Source organism: Triturus cristatus, chromosome 4_2 (assembly GCF_964204655.1).
Source record: "Triturus cristatus chromosome 4_2, aTriCri1.1, whole genome shotgun sequence".
Lineage (NCBI taxonomy): Eukaryota > Metazoa > Chordata > Amphibia > Caudata > Salamandridae > Triturus > Triturus cristatus.
The window spans coordinates 355,655,315-355,679,219 of record NC_140586.1 but is presented as its reverse complement, the minus strand read 5'-3'; the positions used below and the strand labels follow the sequence as shown (position 1 = coordinate 355,679,219).

The 23,905-nt window shown below is 46.0% G+C and overlaps 1 protein-coding gene across 1 annotated transcript in view; it reads left to right on the top strand.

Moving 5' to 3' along the window:
- Positions 1–23,905, top strand: part of KIAA1614 (KIAA1614 ortholog) — a 199,828-nt gene that overhangs the window by 165,730 nt on the left and 10,193 nt on the right. Inside the window, exons 8-9 of the mRNA XM_085601763.1 lie at positions 15,756–15,874; positions 17,031–17,215. Of these exons, the coding sequence (XP_085457889.1) occupies positions 15,756–15,874; positions 17,031–17,215 (304 nt within the window). The remainder of the gene's footprint in view (positions 1–15,755; positions 15,875–17,030; positions 17,216–23,905) is intronic.

The following is a 23,905-nucleotide window of genomic DNA, read 5'->3' as shown; positions in this document are numbered from 1 at the left end:
AGAAGTACCCCTTCTCATCAAGAGACCCACCGTACATCAGGGGACACATGCCAGTAGATTCCCAAATCGTGGCAAAGGAACAGAAAAGAAACCATACACCCACATCTACTGGGGCACCTCCTGACAGGGAGAACAAGAGAATAGACATGGTGGGGAGAAAAAATGAAAGGTCAGCAGCAGCACAGCGGTGGATAGCAAACTCAAACCCCCTACTAAATAGGTATGCTCATCTACAATGGGATGAGATGGAGAAGCTGATGGAAATCTCCCAGAGGAATTCAAAAGCCACGGTGTTGCAGGATGGCAAGATAGTTGCCAACATATGCCTGAAATCCGCCATGGATGCGGCAGACACAGCTGGTAGACATCTCTGTAAGGCCACAACCTTGCACAGGCACGATTGGCTGAGAATCCCAGGATTTAAGCAAGAGGTCCAGTCAGCAATCATCAATATGCCTTTCACAGCAGACAGCCTATTTGGAGAGGTGGTGGACGAAGCGCTTCAATACATGAAGAAAGACAATGAGAAGGGCAGGGCAATGGGAGCCCTTCAATGCAAGGGGAACTTTCGGGGAGGCATGGCCCAGAAAAAGAAAGCAACCTCAGCCAAGAGACCCATGCAATCACACATATCCCACACAGGCTGCAGCAGCCAGCGAAGTGAACCCACCACTGCCTCATAATGGCAGTACTGCTCAAGCCAATCCTTTTGCATCTGTGGAAGAGGGAACCACGCAACCAAGTGACTGCCCACAAGGAACCCTCCTACACAAGTCACCAGTAGGAGGAAGAATCAGAGGATTCTTACAAGAATGGAAGAGAATTAGCTCCTACAAGTGGATACTAAATATAAAACCAAGACTAAAGGAGAGCAAGAGAGACTAACAACAATGACTAGTACACGAAGTGGAAGAGTTGTTAAGCAGAGAGGCTATGGAATTAATTCCGAGGAACAAAAACTTTCCAGATACCGAACCAAACAAAACATTAAGACCAATACTAGACCTGAGGGCATTAAACAAGTTCATAAAACTCAAATATCCAAGATGACAGCGCTACAGAAGGTAATTCCCCTGATAGAGGAAGGAGACTACATGGCAGCCATAGAACGCACGGACGCCTACCTGGGCATACTAGTAAACAAACCTCAGAGACAATTTCTCAGATTTGTAGTGAACAAGACACACTACCAATTCAAAGTGTTACCATTTGGAATAAAATCGGCACCACGAGTGTTCACAAAATGCATAGCTGCAGTTGCACCTATGGCGACAGGGAATATATGTCTACCCATACTTAGATGACTGGCTGGTGAAAGCAAAGACAAGCAGTCAATGCAAGGTGATAAAGGCCTAACACGCTAGGGGGCTTATTTGCAAGCCCCTTGCGCCACTGGGACGTCATTTTTAAAATGGGAAAAGTGGCGAACCGGCGGATGCAAGGGGCTTTTAAATTATCCCCTACGTTTCTCCAACAACTATGATAGGTAATTTCAGATCCCGGACAAGAAGAAAGCATTCCTGGGGACAATCTTGGATACCCAGACAGCTAAAGTGAGATGACTGGACAAGAGGATCGAAGTAATCATAGAACAAAGTTGTCGTTACCAGAGGGGCAACGTCTGACAATGAGAGCTGTGCGGAAAATGGTGGGCATAATAGCTTCCTGCATTTCCCTGCTACAACATGCAAGAATACACATAAAACCAATACAAGAATGGGTCCAGCAGCAATGGTCACCGTCAACCGGGAGTTGGGAAGATCTAGTGGTTGTTACAAAGTTCAGAAAGAGATGCAATGATGGAACTGCAAAACCCTAACAGTGTGGGAACCATTCAAATCACCAACTCCCTCCGTGACCATCACAACAGATGCATCCCACATGGGATGGGGAGATCACATGGGCAAGCAAGCTGAATATCAGGGGTATCTGGAACCCAAAAAAGATGGTGCAACACATAAATGTGCTGGAGCTGAAAAACAGTTTTTCTAGCACTGAAGGCCTTTCAGAAACATGTGACAGGGAGGATGGTCTTAATTCAAATGACAACACAACGACAATGCACTACTTGAACAAACAAGGTGGGACAAGATCCTACCCCCTATCAACCATTGAAGATGACATATGGAGATGGGCAAAAGCGAACAAGGTATCAATAGGAGCAGTGCACCTACCAGGAAAAGAAAGCACAGAAGCGGACAAGCTAGGCAGGAAGGCAAACAACACAAATGAGTGGGAATTAAAACAAGAAGCCAAGACAGATCTGCCAGATCTGTGGGGCCCCATAAGTAGACCTTTTTGTGACACAAAAGAACATGAAATGCCAAAACTTTGCATCCAGGTTCTACCACCCAGAGTCACTGGGGAATGCCTAGTCAATAAATTGGTCAAGGAAATTTGCTTACGCTTTTCCGCCGGCTCCAGTGATGCCAAAGGTAATCCAGAAATGCGGACAGGAACAGGTTAACCTGTTCCTGATAGCCCCTCAATGGGCTCGACAGACATGGTTCTCAGAGCTTATGGAAATATCTCACAGGCAGTACACCCCACTCCCAGCATATAAAGACCTCTTCACGATACAAGAGGGACAAGTGAGGAACCTGGAACAAACACCCTCAACCTGGCAGTATGGTTCCTTAAGACTTAGAATTTGGGCACCTCAAGGTGCCAAGAAGGGCAATGGAGATCTTAAATGACGCAAGGCAGCCAACAACAAGAAAATGTTACAGCAACAAATGGAAAAGATTCCAACTATGGTGTAACAGGCCTGAGAAAAATATAGAATGGATACAAGATGCTACAGTCATTAGATACTTGACACATCTACTAGACAAACAGCTCTCCTATGCCCCTATCAAAGTCACTTGGCAGCCATTGCAGCGTACACAGGAGGCACACTGGGTAAAAGTTTCTTCACCACAACAGTGGAGAAGCGCTTCCTAGAAGGAGTGAAGAAAATAGCGCCTCCGTGAAGCCTGCCAATGCCTACATTTAACTTGAATGTGCTGCTCACTCAGCTGATGACGTCACCCTTTGAACCAATGCGGAATGCACAACTGAGGTTTCTAACCTTCAAACCAGCCTTTCTCATCGCTGTCACCTTGCTAAGGCGATTAAGTGAGATACAAGCAGTTACCACTCATGAGCCATACCTACGGATACATAGGGACAAAGTGGTCATGAGAATAAACCCAAGGTGAATAGTACAAACAACACATTATTGTCACAAGGCAGGGGGAGAAACCCTGACAGATAAGTCAAAGGCGCATTCAACGAGAAAAAAAGGAGTGACACTCACCATGTTAGGCAGCATAGCGTTAGAGGACATTTGCACAGCGGCTACATGGTCATCGATACATACCTTCACAAAACACTACTGTGTGGACATCCAGATCAACAGAGAAGCAGAAGTGGGACAAAGAGTACTGAAACATTTGTTTTGGGACAAAGAGTACTGAAACATTTGTTTGCAAATGCACACTCCAAAGAACCGACCCAGCCCACATGAAAAAAAATCGCTCTGTAATCAATGCATAGCATGTGACTCCAGATAAGATTCACGCTGCAAAACAAAATGGTTATTTACCAGTAGGAGGAGTTTTGCAGCTTGAAGAATTTTCTGGATTAACATGCGACCTACCCACCTCCTCCAGTAAAGGTATATTTACAAACTCAACTCAAGAGAATAATGCCATCCTGAAGAAGAAGAAATAATCTGAAGATGGTGACTGTGTCACCAATGATTCAACCCATGCAGTTTTCTTGAAACTTCTCCCCTTAGCACACAGATATGTCACTCACACAGACACATGCCCAAAAAATGTTCACACCTAGCTGCACTATACAGGTGAGAATGCTGAAACAATATGTAAACTAAGTAAAACAATTAGATATAGGGACCAGCTGTATACTCTGTCTCTTCTGCCAAGTACTCTTCTTCGTGTATATTACCTGGAGTCTCCACATCTGAAGAGTTTGAGAGTCTGCCAACATTTCTCCGTGAAAGACCGCTGACCAAACTCTTAATCGGCTACTAGTTGTCAATCTTAAATTGACCTACACATGGCTGCGTTGACACAGGAAGTATCAATCTCTTTACCCAAACCACACATTCAGCAAATATTGTGGCAGATTGAAGAATCTAAAAAGTGCGCCACTCCTTACCCCGCATCAGTGGAAGAGACACCAGCACATTCGCTCCTTCTGTGTTTGGCAGATGGTCCATTATTCATCCCCAATGGTTGCACAAAAGAGCTTATGGGAGGGGTAGAGATTAAAGAGCTGAACCGACCAAGTACTGAAATGATTACAGGGCAGCCGAAGAGCTGATATTTAATGATCAAGATGTGACTACTGTGCAAAGATTAAGTCGATAACTACTGCAGTCAGAGTTGTAACTGGGCCATCATTAAGCCAATAGTAGGCAGTCAGTGCAATGTGGAATGTCAATCTGGTGATACTGTTGTAATTAAAGAGCCAATGCATGGGAAGTAAAAGCACTGAGTGTGGGGGAAATCAGCAAATTGACAATCAAGAGTCGAATTTGGTGATATTTCCAGTTTTATTGCTGATTAGTGTCATGCTCATTCGGATCCATCCACAAACTGCCATTGTGCTTCAGAACGTGAACTTTTTACATTTTAAAAGCTATTAGTGTTCTATTTCTTTGGCATTTTTTTCTTTCCTAAGCATTGTAAGCATGCCAGTCTCAAAACCTCAAAACAAATTACAGATAGTGTTCACGATGCATGGCCATTTTCATGGTTTTTGTTGACATCCTAGATTCACCTGGGACTCTGTATGTTTTCTTTGAGCTAATGGTGCAGACATGCATGACTGTGTGTGAAGACACCTCAGCAGCGATACATGCGAGCAACCGAGAGCTGCTTGATAAAAGCCTACTAAGTTATAGTTTATGACAGTGTACCTTGTGTAATTTGTGACTCTGACTGCTCACCACCCGCACTTTGCATTGAATGTCTATGGATCAGTAGATCACCACCATGGTCCCTTTGGTGAAACAAACCTACACTGATCATTCCGAAGCATAATCATGAAAAAGGGGGCGGTAGGGCCTTCTACATGGCTGGCCCTAAATTGTGGAACTCAATCTCCCTTTCTCTGCGCACTGTTCATAATCATTTGAGATTTAGGAAACTCTCAAAAGACCTGCCTATTCCAGGCTGATTTCAGCGAATTGTCCTTTAATGGCCTTGATACGGTAAAAGGTGCCTAGAGACTCTGCAGTGAATGAGGGTTGCACTTTACAAGTACTTTTAGATGAATAATTACAATAGGAACATCTCTGATGTTATATTCACCATAACATAATCCAAAATTCTCCAGAAACTGATTAACGCTTTTGGAGTTTACTAGTAGATAATCCTGGAACACCATTACAAATTTCACTTTTGTAGCTTTAGAAACCCATTTTTATCTAGTTAGTTCTTTGGTTACACGTGTGATGTATTTCCCTGCTTCTTGCCACTGTCTTATTTTTGCAATATGAATCTTTTCTGGAGACACATGCTGGGCATTTTTCCACCGTTTATTTATTGGGTATGAAATTGACTGTCTGAGGTCTTTTTTTCTCTGTTAAAGTGTGTGTCGTTGAGTTGTTGACCATTCAGTGCTATATCCCTCCTTGTATGTCAGATGCACACCCTAGAAATCCTTCGATGTAGCCACCATCATCTGATTCTTTTTTCCGCCATGGGGTCTAGAAGTAGAGGAGGAAAAAACTGTGCAGAGGAGAATAGCTGATCACTGAAAAATACCAAAGACCATGTCAAAAACAACAGCGCACTTAACAGGCAATGTTGGAGAGAGACAAAACTGGTAGGCACTGAGAAAAACCAAAGAGGCGGGAAGCCAGAAACCAAACAAGACCTGGTGGTCGGAGAATGAAAGGTATCCCATTTAGATTTTGCCTCAAGGGGCACCACACCAATTCATAGCAACTCGATGTCTGTAACCTCTGTCTCCCAAAAGGCCATTGTTCTGAGGGTTTGCTCAACATGCACAGAATTCCAACCCAAGACCATCAGGATGAGAAAGAAGCAAGGTTTGATGCATTACGCCATGATCGCATCACTAAGAAGACAGGAATCCTTGAAAGATCAGAGGTTGTTCAGTGAAGTGAAGGAAAGGACTTAGTGGAGAACTCCGAGCTGGCCCAACGGAAAGACCCTCGACATCAAAGATGTAGTCAAAGGGCAGAAGGAGGAGGAAAAAATTGTGCATGTCAACGTACGTCAAAATGAAGTGCAAGGTAACATCACATGAGCGCTCAGCAACCAAAACAAAAATCTTGAACTTGAAGTATACAATATCAACATCGACACCAAAAAGTTGGGAGCCGAAAGGCAAATAGAAGTTGAAAGAGCCCCATGGATCCAAGTCAAGGGATACCACTGAAAGCAGACCCTCAGAGCCAGCCTGAACCTCGAAAGAGCATGGGGGACATGTGAGGGACAAGACGCCTTCAGGGAAGAACAGCTCGATTCTTAAGAACAGGAGTAAGCCAACCGGTGCCAAACAAAAGAAATTCTGGACATTGAAAAAAAAAGAAGACGCCTCAAGGTCGAAATGGAGGAACTCATGCAAAATGTGAGTGAGTTCAGTGACTCTAAAGAAGTACAAAATCAACCTGAAACTTCAGCAAGGGAAACAATAACTACCACTCACATCAGAACTATGTATTTACTTAGTGGAATGTGTTTGTGCTTTCATGTGAACTGTGGAGGCTGACTGAGGCAAAAACGGTAGTTGCTCTACAGTGTTGCATTTTCCTTTGTGGCAGTGAAGCTTTGATGAACATCTCTGGTGTGGACCATAAGAAGTACCTTTATGTAAAGAATTTTGTGATCAGGAGGTTCGGGCTTACCCCTGCCTAATGCATGACAAAATTCAAGAACTCGCTGAATCAATGTGTTGTGGAAGGCACAGGTGCCTTATGGGGAGAACATTGAAAAGCCATAAAGGCTGCTAGATCTTTTATTGGTGGAACAACTTCTGGAGACTTGTCCAGTGATAATGCATCAGTACCTTACTGGCTTGGAGAAAGTGTCCTTGCAGACTGATATTTACTTAAAGGAATGTGTTCTAGAGTCTTCTGAACCTTTTTTTCCACTAATAAATTTGCAATGTTGCACATTTGAGTATATAATTATCCCCGCCTACAGCACCAAAGGAAATAATGGGATAATGTGTTTTCATGCTGTGCTTAACACCTTAGCTTTTACCATTTCTAGGTATTGTAAATAGCAGGTATTGCTATCATGACTTTAATGATATTAAGGGCCCAATTATGAGTACTGAGGTCCATTGGACCGCCGCACTTGTGGTGGCGGTTTGACCTCCGCCACCATTGAGGGCCTGCCCGTAGTTTTTTGACTGTGGAAGTCGGACCGCCACAGGACCGCCGTATCCACCGGGAATCAGGATCTCTCGGCTGTGGCGCAGCGGGCAGGAGCACGAATATTCTGGTGGTGTCGCTGCGGCACTGCTGAGCATATTCTGAGTTATCTGTCCACCGCCCTTTTCATGTAATAAGCCTTCACTTCGTTTTTTTCAAACCAGAATATTGAATTTCTTTATACATTACAGTTTCTTTTTTCCCCTGTCTGACCTTTCAGGTGGAAGGAGCTGCTATACATTTTTTCTATAACAGGGCTCAGAAAATCCTGTTTTGGATATCTGACAAAGACAAGCATTACCTGCATTATCTTCTATCTAACAATGGGGGCCTAAAAGTATGATATTTGTCAGAAACGCCGAATGAGCATTTACACTTCACACCGGGGAAAAATCTATCTGTGAAACTGCATGCTTCATTAACAATGTCTGTATCTGTGCGAAAATCAATAAAATGTGTTATAAAAAAAGATGAAATATTTTGCTGAAGAGAGCAAAAGCGATTCTTCAGAATGCTGGCAGTTTCTTCCTACAGGGAAGGTTTGATTCCTTCCTCTAAAAGGGAACTTCGCGTCTAGATACATTATAGATTTAGAGCTTAAAAAGGGTACCAGAGGCTCACCAGACCTTCAGATGGGAACCTTTTAAATATATGACTAGCGAGATTCCACACACATTACCATCCAGTGCAAAGTACAGAGGCCACCTTCTTTCTGGACTAGAAGAGCATCGACTTAGTTGGTGCCAAGATTGCCTTCATTCTCACTAACCTCTCCTTTCTGGTGCCAACTGCAACACGAAGACCTCTTTATTGTCTTAGACACATGCACAGTAAGTGACCAGAGCTAGGGGCATATTACAAGCCTGCACTGCCACCAGGGCATCACTTTTTTGGACGCACTGGTGGCGCAGAGCCATTTTCCATATTTACAAGGTGGCACTAAACCACTTTGCGTAGCTTACCGCAACCTTGTAAATAAGCCAATTTCTGCCGCAGTCCTCTGCGGCAAAGGGGCGTGCAATGGGTGTTGCCGTGGGCGTTTCACCACAACACCATTGAATTTTGATGGTGCCCTAGATTTACAAGGCTGAGGCAACGCCAAAAACTAACGCCATGTAATACCAGGCGTTGGAATGGAATTATTAATTTTGCCTCGTTTTTTACTCTTTCCATGTGTGCTGCATTCTGCAGCACACACAGAAGTAGCAAACCGTCATTATTAATTGTTTATGTGAAGGAAGGTGTCCCTTCCTGCACATAAACAATTGTCCGTGCAGCGCAATCACCCTTGCAACATGGCAGCAGGGTGCCTGCGCTGGCGCTAGGCATCATTTTTTGCGACAGCGCTAGGGGAAACACAGGGGTGCACCGTATTGTTGTGAATCCAGCACATACCTACGTTTTGAACCTGTCGGAGAGCGACGCTGCCAAATGTGGTGCAAATCCGCACTCTGACATTTTATTGTAAATATGCCCCAGTGTTTAATGCCGAAAGTACTGAGCACTGGTTAATATTTCTCGCACAGAGAGGAATTTCGGTGTTATAAGCATGAACAGCTACATCTGCAGGGCTCTACATTACATCCTTAGAATGTGATACAAGGGAAAATTGGCCCCAGACACTTTCGGTTAAACTTTAGGATTCCCACCCGTTTTACTTTGGAATGTAGTTAAAAGTGTAGTACGCATTGCCAGTTCCTGCAGTTACACAGTAACACATGTTGCTAGCTCCCACATAGTACAGCCATGCAAATATTAACCTTAATCATAATACACATTTTGCAGCGTGAATCTTTCTGGATTCACTATGCTGTGCATTATTCCGCGATCTGGTGGTTGGGTCCGGATTCGTAGTCTTTCTTTTGTTTTTTTTTGTTTTTTTTTGTAGCCCAGGTGGGCGTCGACGTCCCACCATTTGGTGCACCTCTCGTGACGTCGTTGTGCTTCCTGCGGAAGTCCCACCTTTGGGGCACCATCTTCAGATTCTTTTTTCCGCCATTGGGTCTGGATCGTCATCGAGAAGCTCCAGAGTTTTAGACGAAGGAAGAAGGAAAATACGCGAGTTTCATCGAAGGAGAACCTTTAGAAGACTACAGAGAGAAAGGTATTACAGCCGGGACGACGAAGAAGGAGGGGATCCTCGAAATTCTTCGACGCACAGAGGAAAATGCGCACTCAGAGGCTCTGAGCGCAATGGACAAGACACCGTTTAAGCTCTGCCCTAACTGCCACCACAAGTTCGCGCAGAAGGACCAACATCCGGTCTGCAACCTTTTCCTGCCGTTCAACCACGAGAGCAAGGACTGCAACGCCTGTTCCGCCTTCGCGCCGAAGACTCTCCGGGTGAGAGAACGTCAGAGGAGAGCCAACTTCAGCATGGAAGGCAAGGGTAAGGCCCCGTCGCTGTACGATCTGAGCCTATCCACCGACGATGAAGACAACATCGCCGAGGGACCTGATGTCTTCACGGTTGCAGAGACCGATAAGAAAACGCCTGACGAGGTAAGAGACACGTCGAGTACAAAACCACCGAAAGGGCCCCGAAAATCGGATGGTGACTCTCGAAAAAATGAGTCAAAGTCCTCGAAGGAAACACCGGCGCCGAAGATTTCGACGTCCGTCAGTGGTTCAAAGGACAAAAGGCCGAGCGGATCCTTCGAAAAGGACTCCCAGGTGCCGAAGGCCGCCGAGAGGCAGAGTTCGTCGAAACAGACCCACGAAGTGGAACGTTCGGCGTCGAAAGACAAGGCCGCGTCGATGCAAGCTCCGTCGAAGAGACCTGCGGTCGACGCCGAGCACATCTCAAGCATGGAGAAGAAAAAGAGAAGGCTCGAGGCGGAGATGGAGACCATCCTTCAGAGGAAGAAGGAGTTCGACGAACGAATGAAACAATTCAAAATCCCAACGGTCCCGTCGACGGATGTCGTGGAGATCGAGGAAGAAGGGGATTTCGACGCCGAAGAGCAGTCGAGAAGTCATGAAGAGGAGGAGGAAGGCACCTACTATGAGGGAGAAGGTGATGATGAGGATCAGCAGTCGTTCTACGGCTCGGCGCCGTCGACGAGTCAGGAGCTGGAATGGCAGGACATCGACACCGAAAACCCCGAAGAGCCCGTGGACTCGTATCCTTCGAGGCCTTCGCCACCTGACGACATCGGGGCGTACAACATGGTCGTCAAGAGTGCTGCAGCAGCCTTTGGTGTGAAATTGGACGAGGAGAAACCGAAAGCAGACTTTCTACTCGAAACTCTGCTCCCCATCCAGACAAGGAGTCAGTTCCTCCCCATGCTCCAAAGCGTGATGAACCAAGGGAAGGAGGCGTTTAAGCACCCGAGAACATGCCGGTCCATCACACCCAGAACGGAAAAGAAGTACAAGCACTCCTCGCAGGATCCTCCTTACATCAAGGGATCGGTCACTGCAGATTCCATCATTGCTTCCACGGCCAGGAAAAGAGCCAATGTGCCGGTGACCTCGGGGCCACCTCCTGATAAGGAGAGCAGAAGGATGGACCTCACTGGAAGGAAGGTAGAAAGAAACGCCGCAATGCACTGGCGCATGGCAAACTCAAACGCGCTACTGAACAGACACCAGTACCAGCACTGGGATGAGATGGGGAACTAGTCAAGCATCTCCCAGAAGAGTACCGTCAAAGAGTTTCCCATCTAGTGGAGGAAGGGAAGATTATCGCCAACTCATGCATCAAGACTGCATTGGACGGGGCGGAAACTTCGAGCAGACTGATGGCCATAGGGATCACTGAAAGGAGGCAGGCTTGGCTCAGAATTTCTGGATTCAAGCAGGAAGTCCAGAATAACATACTGAACACCCCTTTCAACGGTGAAACGCTGTTCGGGGAAACTGTGGACGAGAAGCTCACCCAGCTGAAAAAGGAAAATGAGACAGCAAGATCCATGGGAGCCCTGCAATTCAGAGGAATGCGAAGAGGCACCCCAAATCGGAGACCCTACGGAAGGGGAGGAAGCCAGCAGGGTACGTCGCACCAGACATTCCAGCACGGGCAGCAGGGTGACAGTCACAGCCAGCAGGGACAGCAGAAGCAGAACTGGCAGTACCAGCCTCGAGGCCAGTCCTTTCGAGGGAGAGGAAACGGACGTGGCCAAAGGAGGAGAGGGGGAGACCAACCCTCATCTAAGTGACTACACACACAAAAGGACGCTCACCCACAGCATACCCCGAAGGGTGAAGAGCAAATGTAAGAACACCAAGGGGGTTACACAAAACAAGCGCCTATGAGCATGCAACACCGGTAGGCGGAAGACTGGGCCTCTACCTTCAACAATGGAAACAAATAACCTCAGACAAATGGGTTCTCAACGTCATACAGCACGGATACTGCATAGAGAAAAGGCCTCCAAACAAGAAAGCAAGGAGAAGACAGCGCTCGGGTCAGGAGCTCGCTCAACTCAGGGAGGAGACACTTCAACTACTGGAAAAAAAGGCCATAGAACCAGTGCCACGCAGAGAAAGGAACAAGGGAGTGTACTCAAACTACTTCCTTGTACCAAAGTTGGATGAATCACTAAGACCCATCCTGGACCTAAGGTTCCTAAACAAATTCATAAAGAGGCAAAAATTCAAAATGACATCACTACAAGAAGTGCTACCACAAATACGAGGCGGAGACTTCATGTCCACCGTGGACCTCAAGGACGCCTACCTGCACATCCCAATGAACAGGCGACACAAAAACCTGCTAAGGTTCAACATCAACCAGGATCATTATCAATTTACAACCCTGGCATTCGGCCTAAAATCAGCCCCAAGGGTCTTCACAAAATGCCTTGCAGCAGTAGCAGCGTACCTACGAAGGGAAGGGATTCATGTGTATCCTTACCTAGACGACTGGCTGGTCAAAGCAAGCACTCGCGACAAGTGCGAGGAGCACGCAGAACGGGTGACAAGAACACTAACATACCTGGGGTTCTTGATACACTGGGGAAAGTCATCGATAGAACCAGAACAGGTGAAGATCTTCCTGGGAGCGAAGATCAACTCCATAGACGGTACAGTGATGCCCAGCGACAGAAGAACAATAGCCCTGCTGAACGAGACGCGTCTCTACCAGAAGGGGCGAGTTCTGACAGTGAGAACAGTGAGCAAGATCATGGGGATGATGGTGTCATGCATCCACCTAGTCCCCAATGTACGGCTTCACATGAGACCACTCCAAGAATGGCTGCAACAGCAATGGTCACAAGCAAGCGGGAGTTGGGAGGATCTAGTGGTTGTTACGCACGCGGTGCAGGAGGAGGTAACATGGTGGAGCAGGGAGAACTTAACTACAGGAAAGACCTTGAAACCACCAAACCCAACTGTGACCATTACCATGGACACATCACAAATAGGATGGGGAGCACACATGAACAAACTCAGGGTGAGGGGTCTGTGGACTCCGGCAGATGCGGTCAGACACATCAATTACCTGGAATTGAAGACTGTCCTGCTAGCCCTGAAGGCCTTCCAGAAACAGCTATACAACCAGAAAGTGTTGATACAGACGGACAATACGACTACCATGTTATATATCAACAAGCAGGGAGGGACACAATCGTTCCCCCTTTCCTCTCTGGCACAGGAGATTTGGAAATGGGCCATCCCACTCAAGATAGACCTGCTGGCCATACACCTACCAGGGAAGGACAATGTGGAGGCAGACTGGCTCAGCAGACAGACATCGGCATCCCACGAGTGGGAGCTCAATGGACAGGAAACGCAGAGGCTGTTCTAGAGGTGGGGAACACCTACAATAGACCTGTTTGCAACACGCCTGAATGCAAAATGCCAAAACTTCGCATCCAGACAACCAGAACAGCAATCACAAGGGAATGCCCTATGGATAAGTTGGTCAAAGACATTTGCCTACGCTTTTCCACCGATACCGCTGTTACACAGGGTGCTCGACAAGTGCAGAACCAGCAACATGACACTGATCCTAGTAGCTCCGCAGTGGGCAAGGCAGACATGGTTCTCTCAAATAGTGGAGATGGCGCAAGGCACGCCTCACAAATTCACAAGAAGAAAGGACCTGCTCTCCATGCAGAACGGAGAGGTCCTGCACCCAGAACCAGAGAGCCTCAGCCTGGCGTCATGGCTCCTGAAGACTTAGAGTTTGCGCACCTGAACCTACCTCCAAGCATTATGCGAGTGCTGCGGGAGGCAAGGAGACCTACAACACGAAAATGCTATGGGGAGAAATGGAAAAGGTTCACAATATGGTGCAGCAGATATAAACTACAGAATAAAATGACAACAGAGGCAACGGTGCTTAGATATCTCACACACCTACTAAAAAGTAATCTATGCTCATCCTCCCTAAGGGTACACCTAGCGGCAATCGTAGCTTACACAAGAGGGGAGAGAGGAGGAAGTCTCTTTACGTCACAGGTAGTAAAGAGGTTCCTGGAGGGGGCGAAAAGAATTGCGCCACCAAAGAGGATGCCGCCGCCGGCATGGAACCTCAACGTGGTCCTAACCGAGCTTATGAAGGCCACGCTGCAAATGCTGACAATGAAAACAGCCTTTCTGGTAGCGATAACCTCGCTGCGCAGAGTGAGCGAGCTACAAGCACTGACACTGCAAGAGCCCTACATACAGATACACAAAGATAGGGTGGTTTCTAAGAACGGACCCACACTTCATGCCTAAGGTGGTGTCGGCATTCCATATGAACCAGACAATTCAGATACCGAGTTTCTTTCAAAACCCCACGACAAGCGCAGAAAGAGCACTGCACACTCTGGACGCTAGAAGGGCAGTGATGCACTACATTGAGAGGACCAAAGAGCACAGGAAGACCAAGCAGCTTTTTGTCTCCTTTGCAACTAGTTTCCTGGGTAGACCCGTGACAAAAGCCACCATTGCACGATGGATTGCACTAACAATACAATACTGCCACAAACAAGCAGGGCAGGAACTATCGGATGGGCCACGAGCCCACTCCACAAGGAAGAAGGGGGCAACTATTGCCTTTCTGGCAAATACGCCCATTCAAGACATATGCCTGGCGGCAAAATGGGCTTCAGTGCACACGTTCACTAAGCACTATTGCGTGGACATTCAGAGGAACAAGGAAGCACAAGTAGGACAGAAGGTGCTTCAACACATATTCAACAGCCAACACTCATCTACCACCCAGCCGCCACAAAGATAACAAACCGCTACAAAGTCTATGCACAGCATAGTGAATCCAGAAAGATTCACGCTGCAAAACGAATAGTTTCTTACCTGTCGGTGTAGTTTTGCAGCTTGAAGATCTTTCTGGATTCACTAGCGAACCCACCCACCTCCGCCAGGAAGATGAGGATGGAGATAGAGGTGGAAGGACATAGAAGATCAGAATAATTGGAATACTGAAGAGAATTGGAAAAGGAAAATTAAAACAACGCCTAGGGTTAAAAAAAAAAAAGGGGAAAAAAAGAACCCGAAGATGGCGCCCCAAAGGTGGGACTTCCGCAGGAAGCACGACGACGTCACGAGAGGTGCACCAAATGGTGGGACGTCGACGCCCACCTGGGCTACAAAAAACCCCCCAAAAAAACAAAAGAAAGACTACGAATCCGGACCCAACCACCAGATCGCGGAATAATGCACAGCATAGTGAATCCAGAAAGATCTTCAAGTTGCAAAACTACACCGACAGGTAAAAAACTATTCGTTACCAGTTTGCATACACGTTTCTGTTGTGGCCAAATATGTGATCATTACCAGTTTCCATAATGCTCCATATATAATGCTTACGGCACCCATTTACATAATAGACAATTTAGCACACATTACACACCTTCCCCACCTATCCACATTAATTTAATCACTCTTGCCTGTTACTTCAGCCCCTAGAGTACAGGTGCATCTTCCTGTAGCTTTTCCCCTACCTGAGAGAGAGCCACAATCATGTGCATTCCTCTAAAGAAGGCACATCTCACCATGCCTTCTGTTTTCTGATAGATTTTCCAATCCCCCCATGTCATCTTCAAGTCAGTAGAAGACACTATCATTGCAAAAGCAAGTCAGGCTTAGTTAGGTGTACCACAAGCTTTGATACTGTGTGAATTGTGTTTTCTGGTGGTAGCTACCCCATCTTTCCCATGTCATTGTCTCCTGTTTTGGCCATGCCAAGGTACACTCAGGGCTGTAGAGGTCAGAGTTACACCCCTGTTTATTGCTCTATAATAGGTTACCGTGTTAGTGTCACTGGAAGCCTCTCATAACTGGTATCTGTAATGTGTAGAAAACTCAGAGCCTAACATTGGTGTCTTTTGCCAATTTAACTATTTTAAGTTTGTGTTGTCATGTAACATACCCATCTTCTTCCCAGGTTGCACCCTTCCGTCAACTAAGAAAGTCTGCCTCTGCACAGAACCTCCACTCAGGGAAGACCGATCGATCCAGTTGTTACCTGCTTGGATCTCTTGAAGATCATGGAGCAAGTGATAGGTATGAGAATAAAGAAAGGCCCTGTGTTGAAAGACCCCTCAGGTACCTATTTGTAGGGCAGTGCAAAGCACAGGAAGGGGCATTGAGGTAAACCCCACATAGATTAATGTGACACCTTTAGCTTCTTTAGGGATCAGAGAAAAGAGACGGATGGGGAAAGAGAAACCTTAAGATCGAGATAGGGACCCACCCTCTATTTTTTGCATTATCACAGGAATCAGACAAACACCCTAGGGTGAATCTTGGGGCCTCATGCTGAGCGCCTTTGTAATTCCAATGTGGTTTAGGCATTCATGATGAGGCTGTATGCAGCCTGGGGCATGGTATGCCAACCTCTAGCTTTAATTAACCCTAGTTTGGCAAATGACTTGCTGTGTGTCATTCGGCAGGGCTCTGTATGTTTGGGAGGAATTTTCCTCAGAGCTCTTTCTCTCGCATTTGACCGCCTCTTGCCTTGGAGCACTCAACTGATTATTTAGAGCTTGGTGGTTAAGTCGAGCTGCAGCTGATACCCTATCTTGAATTCCAAGCCTGTTTAGCAGGAGTATTTGATAAAAACGCTTTAGCTGACATGGTAGGAGCACTTTTGCCCAAAAGAAGATTAATGGTGGCTCACCATACTGTTTATCAAAGAGAAACACCCAACGCAATGGTTTTCATAAAAAAAAACAAAGTCCCATACATGCTGGGAATTTCTTTTACAGGAGTCCTATGCAGGAAAACAGCTGGGCAGAACAGCACTGTACAGGCCGATCCAAATAGAGCTGTCCTACTGATGCCATTCTCTTTGATTAACAGAAGGACAGCTTACTCTGATGTCACAGACACATCAGTTCTTCCGCCTCTGAATGGGGCGGGGGAGCCATGGGCGGAAAATGAAGCATGTCAGTTTTTGATGGATAATCCTGATAATACCCAATTGTAAGTGAGGTTCAAAGTCAGACTTCATAGTTAATCAGGACTTAAATTGGCTTCCAAAGCTTTGCTGAAAAATAATTGGACATCATTTAGTTCTTTGACATCCTGTTCAGTGGGTGCTGATTTTGAAAGAAGGAGAGGTGGTGGGAGAGTCAGGAGGGCATTCTTTTGTGGTGAAATGACATCATTGGTAACTAACAGACACATGTTAATGATCACTGTTTTTCTTCGGGCACAGGAAAGGTGAACGCCGACCCAGGCGCACTCTGAGCGTAGAAGATATTGGTGCCCCGGACCAGGTGCGTGCAGTCGGACGAATGACTGAAGTCTTCTCAGATGGAACATGCCTCCTCGAGCTAAGGAGACCTGCGGATGGCTCCTTTGGCTTCTGCATCTCCTCAGGGAATGGCCGACCTGACACAGGTATGAGTCTGTGGAGGAACATGTCGTGAGCCTGCCTACATTCAGCTACCATGGCACATATACAACAAACAGCACATCTTTTCCTGTATCTTCAGACAAATGGCTTTTTACCATTTAAGCGTACTGGCAAACAACACATAATAAGCCCATACGCAGACAAACAGTACTTTGGCTTGTACATCCACACGCAACTATGGCACATTTTTATGGACATCCACAGGCAAACAGGGCATCTGTACTTTCATGTAAAGAGTGGAAGAACACCACTGCATAATCCTGTAAATTCAAACAGCATATCTGTATACACAGCCAAATTCAAATGGCATTTCTGTATGCACATAAGCTGGCAACCATGGCTCACCTACATATAAAGGCAAACAGCACACCTAAACTTACATACAGAGGCAAGCAGTACCTTTACATGCACACAAACAGGCAGACACAACGCTTCTGATGTTCGTGCAGTGGCAATACAGCATATCTGGATGTATGTAGAGACTAAAATGGGACATCTACATGTACAGTAAAGTGTGTTCATGCGCATATAGACAAGCTCCATACATCTGTAACTAAACACCCATTCACACACATCTCTGCATTTACATGTACAGGAAAATATAGTACTACTGTTATGTATACATCAACATATGCACAGGACATGTGTATGAGCATACACAAGATGCATGGCACTTTTAAATCTATATGATGGTAAACACCATATCCACATCTTTATATTGAGACAACACACCTTTTTCTAGTCTTCCCTTCCAGGTAGCACAAGCTGTCAGGTTGCAAAATAACTTTTTGGGTTTCCCAAAAACTCACAGTGGACTAACGGCCTACCCATTGCTTACCACTTATTAGCTTTATTGTAACTCTTATGTGCTTGGTTCTTATTTGATGGCTCGCCTTCCTCTTCTTGTATTTGTCTTTCCTCTGTAGCATAGCTTCTTTACCATCCTTTTGATTGACTGACTTGTATTCTTCCACTGCTCACTGTTAGGGAACTATCTTTTTCTTTTCATGTAAACACTCTATGAAGTGCATGTGTTTTCCAGCTCTCCCCCTCTTGACCTTCTCCCCTGCCATATACCCATCCTCTGTGCTCCATGTTGCTCTCGCCCTTCTGTTCTTCTAACCCGGCCCCTTTGTTGCTCTCTTCCCTGAGTGCTGCTTTTCCCCTCCTACTGTCACCTGGCTTTATTTTTATTTTACCCCACCCAGTCCCTGATCCTTTCCCCGCTCTCCTTCACCAACTGCCCCATCACCAACGTGGCTGTTTTTAATCTTAATTTTTTAGAAGGGTGCTGAAGCAGATGGCTGTCAGCTCTTTCGCCTTACGAAACAAACGAGTTTGCGCCACTCCAGTTACCTTTTTTTTTTTTTTTAATGTACCGCTCCATCTTGGATCTGTAACTTAAAAAATGGCACCAGTGTAATTTTTTACGCACGCACATGCATTTGCTTGCATTATGGCACATTCACACTACATAACAAGTGCATGCTTACGAAATGGTTCAGCCGCCAGCATCAGCCACATCATCACACATTTGTATTTTTCCTTTTTTTTTATTTTGTCAGATTCTGCACAGCGTTGGCATAAAATGCTTTTTGCCGAAGCTATACATCTTCAACAAACCAAAAAGCATTGCAGAAGCCAAAGGGTTCCAAACGGAAAGGACGTTTAGATTTGCCTGTGCTTGTTGTATATGTGAGTCCTTTACTGTGGGTTTCTGGATTCTTATGGTCTGCATTATTGTGCAGTCTAGTAGATGGATCTGGAATTGTTCTCTTCTACCACTATTTTTTTTTTCCTTCTTGGATGTTGACCAGTCCAGTGGGTATAGTCATCCCCCTATAATATACGATGTACACCCACAATGCCCCAGTGCGGGTTCAGTAGCACAATCCATGGATCTAGGTCTCAGTTTGCCGAAACTGCACCATAACCTGGCTGGAAAGGATAAACCCAAGGGCCCTGATTTATCAATCCTTTGTGTTGTCCTTGCGATGGAAGGACAAGTCAAAGGCTTCTGTAATATTTACAAACCCACACAAGGGGTGATTTCTGCTGCTTTGCATGGCTTTGTAAAGAAATATAACACAATACAACTACTTGTGCTGTGTTATGCTATGGAGGCATGAGAGGGAGTAAGAATGGTTACTGAGCAGAATGAGCTACAAGTACAGAGACTTGAATGAACCAGCAAAGCAGAGGGAAGGCTAGACAATTTCTGTACCCGGATAATCAAGCTTGACCCAGTACAAATACATTTTAGTCATCTATATCTAAGGGTGTATAGAGGTCACAATGGGTGACAGTGGAATAGAGGTGGCAGTAGGGTACAGACGATAGGAAAGTTTAGAAGTCCTTGAGAGCTTGAGTCCTTGAGAGCATTATGTAGAAATGTAATTTCTGTTGTTATTGTTGGAGATGCCATATCTGAGTCATTTGTAGATCAGACTTTGAAAGGTTTAAGAGAAGAAGGCGTGTAGAGAGCAGTGGAAGTGTTTGAAAGAGGTAGCAGAAGGCCTTTTTCTGTATGAGGATGACACTGATGATTTTGGAGCACGGGTGGCCTGGCCTGTTGTAGAGTTGGGTAGGATAAGGGAGTGTTATGGGTGGAGGGGGTTTTAATCTTTCCGTTAGAACATGGATAATGTGAGGCACAGGAGCAGTTGAATGGGGAATATAGGAAGTAGCTCAGCAAGCAATTTTAAAAAGAAGTCAGTAAGGAAGCAGTGGGGAAAACAAAAGGCTGGTGATGGGGGCGCTTGACGAGTTCTAATAATTTGATTCTCGATTTAGAAAACCTTAGTGCCGTCATTTGCAGTGAGAGCAATACACAATGAGCAGTGTGACTGGTCGAAGAAGCGATCGCCGGTACTCAACAATTTGTGAAGCACATCTGGTGGAAGAAGTGAGTTATTTAGTGGCAGGAAGCCTTAGCAAAATTGTTATCAGAGATCATAGTGTCTCATAAGTTGCTGAAGAACAAGTAGCCACAGATTCCTTACCTTAGAATACCCCCAGGTGTCAGACTGGATGTGGACGCTTTTCAAGCAGTACCCATGCACGCCTGTAGGTGGCGTCATTCAGGTTGGCGGCATCCTCACCGGTAATGACTGCGTGGTACCTATATAAGCGCACCCTCGGTGCATTGATGTCTGTTATTTTCTTGACTTTCCGTGCCAGGATCGCAGAGCCACGATGAGAACTGACCACTGGTGTGGAAAAGACTAAGGCCCTAAAAAGGGTGTCCCTTACACCTTAACCGGTTTGCAGAGCTGGCAGGATGGGAGGGTCGGTAAGGAATCTGCGACTAGATAGAGTCTGTACCAGATAAGGCATTACCGAAGGTAAGTAACTTGTTCATCTGATAGAGACTTCTAGCCACAGATTCCTTACATTAGAATAGATACCCAAGCAATACCCAAGGTGGTTCTGTGCCCCGATTAGACCAAAAAGTCCTGCGGGACCGAATGGGTGAAGTACCGTTCATGGCAGACATGACTGTCCAGGCAGCAATGTTTTAGGAACGTGTTCAGTGATGCCCATGTCCCCGGCTGACAGATGTCCAGGAGAGGAACGTCATGCACTAATGCAGTGGTGACAGCCTTGGGTCTGGTAGAGTGAGCCCACAAGCCCTAAGGGGGCTTTTTCTTGCCCAGTGCGTAGCAGATGTTAATGCACAGGACGATCCATCGCAAGATGGTCCGCATCAGCACAGCATTCCCTTTTTTGGCTCTAACATAGCCTGTGAAGTGTTTATCACCCACCCAGAACTCTTTTGTGCGATCAGGGCAGAATGATAACTCTCTTTTTTGTCCAGACGGTGGAGTCTCTTCTCTTTGGAGAGATGAGGCAGAGCAGAGAAGGTAGGCAGGCAAATGCTTTGGCGTACATGAAAGGGAGTGACAATCTTCGGAAGGAAAGAGGCACGTGTACGGAGGGCCAATTTGTCTGGCTCAAAGGAGGTGTAAGGAGGCTGCACAGAGAGGGACTGCAATTCACGGACTCTCCTGGCTGATGGAATGGGCACTAAAAAGGCAGATTTAATGGCCAGTAGCCAAAGAGGGCGATTGTGCAAAGGTTCAAATGGTGCACACACCAGGAAGGTGAAAACAAGGTGAGGTCCCACTGAGGCATGATAAATGGCGTAAGGGTAAACGTGCTGCAGACCTTTAAGGAACCTGGCTACAACAGGGGATTTGGAAAGAGAAGGTTGGTCCAGCAACCGCAGGAATGCAGAGATTGCAGAAAGATACCCTTTGACAGTGGCATTAGCTGAGCGCTGCTGAGCCAAAGATAGGGCAAACAAATGTACCTTGAATAAAGGTGCAGAAAGGGATTAAACGCTGTGCATTATTTTACCATCTAGTGGTTGGGTCTGGAATTCCCCTACGTGATTGTAGCCCGTCTCTTTCTTGTTCTTTTTTATTTTGTGGGGCGTCGACTGTCCCACTAATTGGTCTCTAAGCCTGCCTCTCCTGATGTCATATGCAGTCCCTGGAAGCTCCTCCTCGTGGTTGCCATCTTCAGATTCTTTTTTTCCACTGTTAGGTCTGTAAGCATAGTTGAATGCTTTCCAATTTACAAAAAGAAGAAGTTAGACAAAAGTTTGTCAAGGGAATACCGGCGAAGACCACAGAAAAGAGGGTAAACCGGAGAATACCCGGACAGGAGAAGACACTATACCAATTCTGCTCTAAGTGCCACCATGAATTCGAACAAAAAGACAACCATCAAGTGTACAACCTTTGCCTTCCGCTAAACCACACCAGCAATGACTGTGAGGCTTGCACAGACTTTAAGCTTGAAGACATTAAAGGCAAGAGAAAAACAGGCACAAGCACACTACGCCATGCAATGTTCAAAAAGAGACTCCATCGCAGAGCGAAGAGGAAGATAACATCGCTGAAGTTGCCAAAGAGGAAGTCTCAGATGCCAGAATGATGATCATCGATGCAGAGGAAGAGCCGTATAAACACAAAAAGAAGCGAGCCGAGGTAACCCCGAAAAACCTTACTGGGGGAGAGTCTCGATCATCAGACTCAAAATCACAAAGGGCAGCATCGGCGCTGAAATTCTCACCGACCAAAGGCAAGCAGAGGTCGAAAGAACCCCTCAGGTCCTACAGCAAGGACACCCCGGGCGGGTGTACAGCCAAAAAGATGATGACATCAAAATACAATTGAAGTCAGAAAGTGTTGACGTCTAGAGACGAACGAAGTCGGAGGTGGTGAAAAAAGGGTTTTAGTGATACACTAACAAAAGAATCCTCAACATCAAAGAGGAAATCTACACGTACACTGAAGAAGGAGCCGCTGAAATCAAGCGAAAAAAGAGGCACCTCAAGGCAGAAATGCCCATGATATGACTAAAAAAAAAAAAGAGTGCTGCATTCCTTCGAGAATTTCGAATTCCGCTGTAAATTTCAACATAAAAACAACAAATTGACTTGGACACCGATGAACTCAACCCCTCTTTGACACCAGAGCCACAGGAAGAGGAGGTAGAACAAGAATTCTTCTTCGAGGAAGATGATCCTGAGTCCATGGATATGTTTCAGGAAATAGAGGGGTCTGACTATATGGAGACTCAGTGGCAGTACGTTGAGACTTATTCCCCCCAGGAGGGCATTAACACATATCCTTCGAGGCCATTGCCTCTGTATGACATTGCAATGTACAGACAATTGATAAAGAGGGCAGTTGAAAAATATGGGGTGCAACTAGAAGAGGAAAAAGCACAATCATGTTTCTTCCTAGAGACATTGCTAACTTACCAAACTAGAAATCAATTACTTCCTATGATTCCAAGCAACCTGGATCAGGGAAAAGAAGGTTTTAAGGAGCCTGCAACTTGCAGGGCAGTATCACCAAGGGCAGAGAAAAAGTACAAACACTCCTTTAAAGATCCTCTATATATATACGAGGAACAGTTTCAGCAGACTCCGTCATTACTGCCACAGCCAGAAATAGGGCTAATATACCAACAACATGCGAACCACTATTAGATAAAGAAAGCGAAAAGATGGACATGGTGGGGAGAAAATTGGATAGAGGTGCAGCATTTCAATGGAGAATAGTCAACTGAAATGCTCTGCTCAGCAGATATGCGTACCAACACTGGGACGGGATGGCAGAGCTGATGAAGCACCAGCCGGAACAATATCGCAAGAGAGCAGCATCGCTGACAGAAGAGGGGCAAAACATTGCAAATCCATGCTTAAAATTGGTATTAGATGCAACGGACACAGCTAGTAGACAAATGATGGTGGGAACAACCCTAAGACGTCACACGTGGCTAAGGGTGTCAGATTTCAATACGGAGGTACAGGCGAATATAATCAATATGCCTTTCAAACTGGCACAACTGTTTGGAAACACAGTGGCTGATGCCTTTCAGCAACTTAATAAGGCTAATGATACTGCAAAGTCCATGGGAGCCCTGCAGTTCAGGAGACACATACAGCGAGGATCAACACCTGTGAGAACAGCAGCAGGAAGAGGAAGTTTTTCAAGTGCATTCATGCATCAGAGGTTTCAGGGCACAAGTCAAACACAAACGGCAAAACAACAGTGGCAATACCAAACACTACTACGCCAGCCGTTTCAAAGACGTGCAAGAAGAGGAAGAGAACAGCCACAAAGAGGAGCAGCTGGCCCCTCCAATAACTCTCACAC